Source organism: Zeus faber (assembly GCF_960531495.2).
Source record: "Zeus faber genome assembly, chromosome: 4".
Lineage (NCBI taxonomy): Eukaryota > Metazoa > Chordata > Actinopteri > Zeiformes > Zeidae > Zeus > Zeus faber.
The window spans coordinates 37874142-37884029 of record NC_137191.1 but is presented as its reverse complement, the minus strand read 5'-3'; the positions used below and the strand labels follow the sequence as shown (position 1 = coordinate 37884029).

Below are 9888 nucleotides of genomic sequence, written 5' to 3'. Positions count from 1 at the left end.
ACAAGAACGGATACAAGCCCGTGTCGCTCCCTGCTTTCGGGAAATCAGATCACGCCGCGATCTCGCTGCTTCCTGTTTACAGGCCTCTGATCGCGCGGGATCTGGTGATGACGAGGGAAGTGAAGCGGTGGACGGACCAATCAGAGGCTGCGCTTCAGGACGCTCTGACTGACGTAGACTGGGACATGTTCCAAACAAGTTCAAGTGACGTCAGCGAGTTTACGGAGGTTGTAGTAAGTTTTGTGGCTACGCTAGCGGATGAAATTGTTCCCACGGTGAAAGTTCGGATATTTCCAAACCAGAAACCATGGGTTGATAAATCCATCCGCTGCGCTCTGAATGCGCGCACGGCCGCTTACAACGACGGACTTGTATCTGGCAACATGGACAATTACAAAGCGGCGTCGTACAATCTGCGGAGGGCGGTGAGGGACGCCAAACGGACGTACAGAGAGACCGTGGAGCTGCAGATGGAGCGGGGGGACACAAGACGCTTGTGGGAGGGGCTGCGAACAATAACAAACTACAAGAGCAGCTCCTCCCCAGCCACGAGTGCAGACGCCTCCCTGGCCAACGAACTGAACTCCTTTTATGCGCGGTTCGAGTCTGGCAGCAACACTGCTAGCTCGCCGGCTAATTGGAGTTACACCGCTGGGGATGAGCACGCACTCTCAGTGTCCGTGCACCAGGTCAGGAGGGCTTTGATGCGGGTGAACACCAGGAAAGCTGCGGCCCAGATGGCATATCCGGGCGAGTACTGAAGACCTGTGCTAACCAGCTAGCTCCGGTGTTCACCACAATATTCAACATCTCCATGGCTGAATCAGTGGTCCCGTTCTGCTTCAAGAGGTCCACCGTCGTTCCTGTCCCGAAGATCGCCTCTCCAACCTGCCTGAATGACTACCGTCCGGTGGCCCTCACCTCGGTGGTCATGAAGTGTTTCGAGAGGCTGATTAAGGATTACATCTGCGCCTCCTTTCCCCGCACCTTGGACCCGTTGCAGTTTGCATACCGGCAAAACAGATCCACGGATGACGCGGTCTCCCAGGTACTGCACACCACGCTCACGCACCTGGATGGCCAGAAGGGGGCCTATGTGAGAATGCTGTTCATCGATTATAGTTCAGCTTTCAACACCATAGTCCCCACCAGACTGGCTGTCAAGCTGATGGAGCTCAGATTGAATGGTCCGCTGTGCACCTGGATCCTGGACTTCCTCACAGGCCGCCCCCAGGTGGTCAAGGTGGGGAAGTACATGTCAAGCTCCCTCACCCTGAAAACAGGATCCCCCCAGGGCTGCGTCCTCAGCCCCCTACTGTACTCCCTGTACACACATGACTGTGTGGCCAGGTCCAGCTCCAACACCATCATCAAGTTTGCTGACGACACCGTGGTCGTGGGCCTGATCACCGACTGCGATGAGAAGGCCTACCGCGAGGAGGTGGCTGACCTGTCACTCTGGTGCCAGGACAACAGCCTCCACCTGAACGTCAGCAAAACCAAGGAGCTGATTGTGGACTTTAGGCGTGGATCACAATCGAGGACGCACGCGCCCTTGTGGATTAATGGGACTTCTGTCGATAGGGTGAGCAGCTTCAGATATCTGGGAGTCCACATCACAGAGGACTTAACATGGACTGTTCACACGGACACTCTGGTGAGAAAGGCGAGGCAGCGTCTCTACCACCTCAGGCTGCTGAGGAAATTCCGGGTCTCGGTGAGGATCCTCAAGTCCTCCATCTGTGTCGGCCGTAGCTGCACGCAATGCATGTGTTGTGGTGTGTGTGTGACAATTAAGACGAGTTCAAGCTAAGCTTACGCGCATATATATATATTTACACACACACACACACACACACACACACACACACACACACACACACACACACACACACACACATACACATACACACATACACACACACACACACGCACACGCACACGCACACACACGCACACACACGCACACACACGCACACACACTTTATTCATTTAGTTTTTTTGGGCGTAGTTTCAGCTGGCATTTCATACCTGCAACCTGTGGTTGGTACATAAAATGCGTGCAGGTTGGCAGGTCTTAGTAGTTAGACAGGCGGTCAGACAAACATGTGGTCAGACAGACAGGTAGTCAGATGGACAGTTAGACAGACAGACAGTTAGACAGACAGACGGTTAGATGGGCAGGTAGTTAGACCGGCAATCAGACAGACAGACAGACAGACAGGTAGGTCGTTAGACGGGCGGTCAGACAGGCAGGTAGTCAGATGGACAGGTAGACAGACAGGTAGTTAGACAGGCAGTCAGACAGACAGGAAATTAGACCGTCGGTCAGACAGACAGGTGGTCAGTCAGACAGGCAGGTGGTCAGTCAGACAGGCGGTTAGACAGACTGGCGGTCAGACAGACACAGATGGTCAGTTAGACAGACAGGTGCCTACGTGCTGGGAGAACAGCTTGGTGTTGGAGGAAAAGGGCTCCCTGAAGATCTTGATGATGAGGTTGACGTGACGGAGATACTGACGTCCCTCCGTCATGAAGCTCCTCACCAGCTCGTAGTAGCTCTGCTCCTCAGTGAGGAGCACCTCCTCCTCCAGGACGAAGCTCCCCAGCACCTCCTCATCCTGCTGGAACATCTCCATCAGCACCTACAACACACACAGGTTAGCAACTCCCGGTTCTGCTGGAACAACGACAGACAGTCAGACAGGTGGTCAAACAGACCTTGTCGGCACACATGGCCACGGTGATGTCCTGCTGGGAGATTTCATAGTGTCGGATGTTCCTCACATAGTTTCCTGCGAGCTTCAGGATGTCGGCTGAGATGTACTCCAACACCGCCACCATGTACACCGCCACCTGGTGGTCCACTTTGTAGCCCAGCACTTCCTGTTAACACAGTAGCACCTCCTGTTAACACATTAGCACCTCCTGTTGACACATTAGCACCTCCTGTGGACACAGGGCAGCACTTCCTGTGGACACAGGGCAGCACTTCCTGTGGACACAGGGCAGCACTTCCTGTGGACACAGGGCAGCACTTCCTGTGGACACAGGGCAGCACTTCCTGTGGACACAGGGCAGCACTTCCTGTGGACACAGGGCAGCACTTCCTGTGGACACAGGGCAGCACTTCCTGTGGACACAGGGCAGCACTTCCTGTTAACACAGTAGTACCTCTTTCTGTTGACACGGAACAGCACTTCCAGTTGACAGAGCAGAACTTCCTATTAACAAACCAGCACTTCCTGTTGACACAGTAGCACCTCCTGTTGACAGAGCAGCACTTCCTGTCAACACAGAGCAGCTCTTCTTGTTTGATGACGCAGCAGCAGATCCATCCATGTTGCCATCATGTGGATGGCAACTGCGCATCGTATCTCACAGTGTTCATTGCTCAGGCTGACTGGTCGTGTTGGTTGTAATTCCATGTGTGTCCACTGGGGGTAGGTGAGGGAGGGCGGTTCAGGTGGTTCAGGTTGGAATTGTGGTAAATACCACATTTCCACCAGAAGCTTGCATGTGCAGGACACAGTAGCTGCATGGGGACAAGGTCTACGTCCATGTCCTCTGACTCTCACCTCTAAGCACCAATCTTTAACCCTTCACCTATAACCCTTCACCCCTAACCCTTCACCTCTAAGTACTAATGTTTCTAACCCTTCACCTCTGTGGCTGATCACCCTACCACAAACTGAACACGCCATATTCAACTACGCACACATAAACCGCACACACAGTCACGCTAACATAACATAATATAATTGGGTGCACACAATTAGGTTGGGGAACATTACTTTAAAATAATATAATCCAGCCACACACTTATTTTATTTTAAACACTTTATTATAAATGTAACATTTCTATTTTGTTCCTTTTTTTGGTCTAACCTTTCGTTGGTAAGCACTTCCGAGTGGATGAAAGGATCTTACGTGAGTGGGTGAGTGTATCCCATTCCAAAACCTGTTTGTATGTTTCCTGTTTGTTCTTTTGTATAATGATAAAAATTATAATAATATATCTATACTTAAATGATTGTCTAGTATAATGTATAAAGGTAATGCCTCTACATCATTACAGGGACTTCACTACAGGGACGCCACTTGTGGCACGGTGGCACAGTGCATTGCACTGCTGCCTCACAGCAAGAAGGTCCTGGGTTTGATTCCCGCCTGGGGCGCTGTTGGCACTGTGCTCCGGCGGGTTATCTCCCAAATAGGAGCCTTTCTGTGTGGAGTTTGCATGTTCTCCCCGTGCTCACATGGGGTTTCCTCCACCTCACGTCAGTAAAAACATGCACCCATCATGGTCTGACCAGCGATGGACACTTATCACCTGGTCCCCGGGCGCGTCCACGTACGCTGCCCACTGCTCCTGGTTGTGCCCCCGGAGGAAGGACAAGCCAGGATGGGTCAAAAGCAGAGAATCCATTTCACCGGCCACCATCAAAGCATGTGCGTGTGTGTGTGCAACATTATGTGTACAGCAAGAAAAACTAAGAACCACAATTATCCTTGTGCATATATTGTACATAGTGTTAATAGTAGTAGTAATAAAAGTAGTGGTGTTTTTCTGTGAGTTTTTCACATATTTTTGGGATTTTTGTTTGCAGCAGTCACCTGTTAATAAATGGACACAACTTAGGGTTGGTCTGGCTTGCCATCTTTTTGGTTACAGTTTTGGGCAATTTTCTTGTGTGGCTTCCGGCAACCTACCCTCGCTCGAGGTAGAGTGTGACCTGCCCATGACCTCTAACCTTTCACCTGTAAACTCTCACCTCTAACAAGAACCTTTCATTAAGCATCTACTTAGCTTCTACGAGCCTCCACGCCACTGAATTCATCTGGTACATTTGGAAGTAAAGGCGCAGTAGGCTGCCATCATATATATATATATATATATATATAATAAGCATGCACAAAAACATGAGCTTTTTGATGGACTCCATGTGTGTGATTGTTTCTTCATATTTCTGTTTCCTTTTCGACCAAATACTCCTGAACGCTCTGAGGTTGGAAAGTATGACCTTCCAACAAGCATCTGAATGCACCATATGAACGCAAGCACAACATAACTGACATAATGGAGACTTCCTGTTTGGACTGGTTTTCCACTATAGACTCGATGTCTGTTTATGGATGTAATTAATAGGGCTGCCCCCGACTAAAGACTTTCCTAGTCGACCATGAGACATCAGTTCAAGCCATGAGTCAACTAATCATCCCATGTTCATGATATTAATTTAATTATTAAATATATGTTTTTGGGATATTAGTCAATGGTTTGAGTTCCAGGCCTGAGAAAGAAAGTTAGAACTAACATTGTTAAATCTGTGCTACATTACAGATAAATAAAAAACCTAATAACCAGCCTTTAAAATATATATTTAATTTACAAGCACTGTGCGCACGAAGTGAGCCACCTGTTAATTACACTGGTTAAACATTCAAAGAGTTAAACTTATTAGCCCCTGATATTGTTTTATTAATGTACACATTTAAATTACATATTTACATAATTTGTATTGAAATGTCTTATAGGGAAGATCATTTTCCCGTTGTCTGCGTCCCCTCAATATTTTTTATAATATACATTTTTTTCTGACTTTTATACTATTTTAAACTTCCTTTAACACATCAGGGAAATTAGTCAAACATCCCTATTCTGATTGTGTGAGAACAACTAGCAAGGAGACTGAACATTTTGTAAATGTATCAGTAACATCAACACAATAACGAGTCTTTAAAACATACATTTAATTTACAAGCGCTGCGCATACATGAAGCGAGCCACCTGTTAATTACAGGTAAAGGCTCTAATTATTCTTGTGGATTTGTCGAAACAACCAGCAAGGAGACTGAACATTTTTTTTTTTTTTTTTACAAATTAGTTTTAAATTAAAAGCCCTCTCGGGTCACGGGTCCAGCCATATAGGTTTTATGGTCAATTTTGACAAGCACCTGAATGGAGTTTTTTTATTTTTCCTTCGACCAACCCACCAATGAAAAACTTCCTCCTTCGTTTCAGTCAATTCATCATGCAGACATGCAGCAGTATAGTGTTTACTATGACTGTATTGTGTGTGTACTACCTTAAGCAGAGGGTGGATCTTGTCCACAGGAAGTGCCAGCGGGTTCCTCCTCTTCCTTTTCTCAATCGCAGCCTGAGCATCGGCGATGGCCCACTTATCAATCGGGTGAGGGAAGCTCTTCTGCACGCGCTCCTGGGAGTAAACACCGGGTAGTCACTGAGTACTACAGCATTACCTCTTACTATTGTGTGTATTTATGTATTTAGTGCAGTATTCAGTAGGGGTGTCACAATTCTCCAAATCCACGATTCGATTTTACTTTCAATTTAAACTTTTTTCAGCACTGAAACTATCGAGTCTTGACTTGTAAGGAAACTTGTTTTTCATAAGTCACTTTGATTTGAATATAAAAAATGATAAATAATAACTAAAGATATGAGAATATTTAAGCAACATACCTAAACAGTTAAGTGCTTTAGCACAACTAGACTTTAGAATAATTAACAATAAATTCCTTATTACACTACTTTTAAGTTTCTCACCAAAATAAGCAGAAAAACAGAGAGGAACATTGGTAGTAAATTGAAAATGGCTACCTGCAGCTCCACAACTCAGATCACAACATCTTTTCTCCAAACAAAGCAAATAAAAACTCTAGATGTATTTAATTTACTCCGCTTCCTCTGTTACTGGAAATATTTTTCTGTAATGTGTGTTCACTGTGCAACAAATTGGATGAAATTATATTGAACTTAATGCTATTTTTTTAAATTCTAATTGAATTTGGTTCCTACAGCAGGGGGGGTTGCAGTGTGTGTTGAGGCGTGCGGTGCAGCAGACCCTCCGGAGCCCACCGCAGCGCTCTCAACTCCCAACCACACTTCATGAAAGTTTGGTGGGGAGCCCGAGCCCTAGTCGAGACCACTCATGGACACTGCATTTGTTTAGTGGCAGATCTTGACAATCGTGAACCCTGCATGTGATTTCCAAGTTCCAAAATCCAATGCTCATTTAAATTTTTCGATTTTGAACCGGAATTATGACACCCCTAGTATTCAGTGTATTAGTACCTCTACATGCTAGACAGTACAAGGCTGGTACTGACATAGAGTACTGTGTGTACTTAGTGCAGTACTTAATGTAGTAATACCTCAACATCCTGGACGGTACGAGGCTGGTACTGACACAGAGTACTCAGTAGTACTAGTATCAGCTCCTCGATGTACTGCAGAGCTTCCTGCTGCGATGACAGTTTGGGATGAACCTGGTTCAGGACCTAAACACATAATGTACAAAGTATTACAGTCTACTGTACTGCAAGAACTGTTTATATATGGATGTGTGTGTGTGTGTGTGTATATATATATATATATATATATATATATATATATATATATATATATATATATATATACACACACACACACACACACACACACACACACACACACACACACACACACACACACACACACACACACACACACACACACACACACACACAGTATATATGGATTTCCAGGTTTTTCCTACATCACTGTTTGTTTGCCCCAAAACACTCAGAGATGAGCCAACACAGAGGAACCAGAGGGACCAGAGGAATCAGAAGAACCAGAGGAACCAGTAGAACCAGAGGAACGTCTTCGCGTTTCCACAGCAAAAGAACCGGCTCCTAGCCAGGAAAACTGGTTCCAGAGCGCCACCACTTCGCTGCTGGACTAAAACCAAGAACCGCTTATGTCAGGGGCTGGGGGAGGGAACAAGTAGGCCTGACCAAATTATTGTGACTGTCATTTTTGTAACCGCTTCAGCAGTATGGGATTCATGGATGTAAAATCTGGTCTGTGGAGCACATTGTAAAATATATCATTTTATTTAGTCGGAACACAGTTTGAATTATGAGAACGCTGGCTCCACCCCCCGCATCTCAACATTCCCTACCAAATTGTCCCGATGTTACCACAATTACAATTATAATAATGATAATAATAATAATAATAATAAAAATCATTAATGGGGCGTGTTCCACTGAATGACAAGGGGTGAAGGAAAGAAGCGACATTGTGCACAGTACGTCCAGCTCCACATGTGTAACACCTTCTCTACGTCCCCTTGGATGCAGCAACGAGCCTTAGACTGAAAGTGCTTATTATAGTGGTCACTGTGGGTCAAGAGGTGTTCCGAGACTGGCAATATGGCAAAAGGGATGGAACTGTGCCTCTGACGTTGTGCCATCTGGACAGTACAAACAGCCAACTCTTAAAGGTAGTCCGTAATGTGGGTCAATTTCTGAGGTTTTTCAAAAGATTCTAAATGGCAGGAACTTCAAATTTCAAGATATCACCATGGCACTTGGTAGACATATTTACCATCATGTTTCTGGCTGCCCTGACAAATTTCAAGTGGATTTAATACTGTGTCATGATTCTACAACTAATTTCATGTTTTAGCTTTTTTTTTTCATGTTGATTGCCTTCAAATTTCACAATTTTTTGCCTAATCCCTTAGCTTTTCGCAAACTATGTTCATTCATATCCCGTGGACAAACCCCACCAATTGCATCATTCGGACTTACAGATCTTGTGAAGATTTAAGGTTTTGTTTTTGTTTGTTTTTTATTCTAAATGGCGAGAAAAACATATAGAACAATCGTTACCAGCACCAGCCCAGAACCATCACTAGGTTTGCAGAAAAGGGGTATCCAAAGAACCAGAAGAGCCAGCGAAACCAGAAGAACCAGAGGAGCCAGTAGAACCAGAACTGCTAGTTAACACTGACATGACACCCTACTCTGAACAAACAGACCAAACTTCCAGAGGAACTTCAGGAGGAACCTCCACCCAGAGGAACCTCCGCCAAGATGAACCTCCGCCAAGATGAACCTCAGGAGGAAGAGCCAGAGGAACCTGCACACAGGTGAACCTCCACCCAGAGCAACCTCGGGAGGAACCCCCAGAGGTGAGATGACCCAGAAGCTGCAGGTGTGGGACCTACCTTGTGAAGAGCCGGGACCAGGAGACCCCGCCACTTGGGGGCGTTCTCCTCGGTGAAGAAGTCGTACTGGACCGGAGCCGCCTGCATGCTGGGAGTCCCGGTCACATCAAGCTGCCAATGAATGCCGAAGAGAGGCAGAACCAGGCCGGGCAGGCCGCCCTGGAGCTGCTGCCGCCATGGCCCCTGCAGCCAGTAGCAGCTAACCTCCTAGCCGGACATCAAGGTGTCTTCTGCCGCTGGAGTTTCAGTGCTGAACCCTCCTTCTGCTCCTGGGGGCCAACATGGCTGTCCCTCAGCAGCTGAAGGAGGATGAGATGCAGCTTAGCGCCTAGCCTAGCCTAGCCTAGCCACTACTGCAGCATCTCAACCTGTTTGTGTCAGAAGGAGGCTAACTGCTAGCCTAGCCTAGCCTAGCCTAGCCTAGCCTAGCCTGCTACCTCTCAACCGGGTTCACGGTGTTTTTCTGCTGAGCGTCCGTCCGCCTCAGCTGCGCACGCGCACTGAGAGGTTCTGACGCACATGCGCCGTCATCATGAGCGGCATATTCTGCACATGCGCACTGGGGCAGGATGCAGAACGTGGAACTCGGAACTTTGAGTCCAGTTTTAAGGAACGCACATTCCAGTCTGAGTGCCAGGCGGACGAAGATTCTCATTTGAATGAGAAAACGCAGTAACATATTAAATATCAGTATTTTTAGAGTTAGAATAACATTGTAAAATAATCTGTAGTTTCAAACAGAGAATGGAAGACTCAGTTAGAGGCGGAGCCGCGTTGATTTACCGAGTCCCTAGGTCCTCGGAACGCAGCATCGCACTGAAATAGGCAGTAAAATATTTATGCCACAATTTGATTCATGAATATA

At 46.7% G+C, this 9888-nt stretch overlaps 1 protein-coding gene across 2 annotated transcripts in view; it reads right to left on the bottom strand.

The window, feature by feature from the left end:
• sos1 (son of sevenless homolog 1) overlaps positions 1 to 9463 on the bottom strand; it is a 33214-nt gene extending 23751 nt beyond the window's left edge. Inside the window, exons 1-5 of one of the 2 annotated variants that reach the window (XM_079998474.1) lie at positions 9024 to 9463; positions 7180 to 7305; positions 6090 to 6221; positions 2722 to 2886; positions 2439 to 2645 (exon numbers count right to left, since the gene is read on the bottom strand). In XM_079998474.1, coding sequence (XP_079854600.1) covers positions 2439 to 2645; positions 2722 to 2886; positions 6090 to 6221; positions 7180 to 7305; positions 9024 to 9110 — 717 coding nt within the window. In that variant the 5' untranslated portion in view covers positions 9111 to 9463. The remainder of the gene's footprint in view (positions 1 to 2438; positions 2646 to 2721; positions 2887 to 6089; positions 6222 to 7179; positions 7306 to 9023) is intronic. The other variant, XM_079998475.1, reaches the window with a different exon arrangement.
• Between the last annotated feature and the right edge of the window lie 425 nt (positions 9464 to 9888).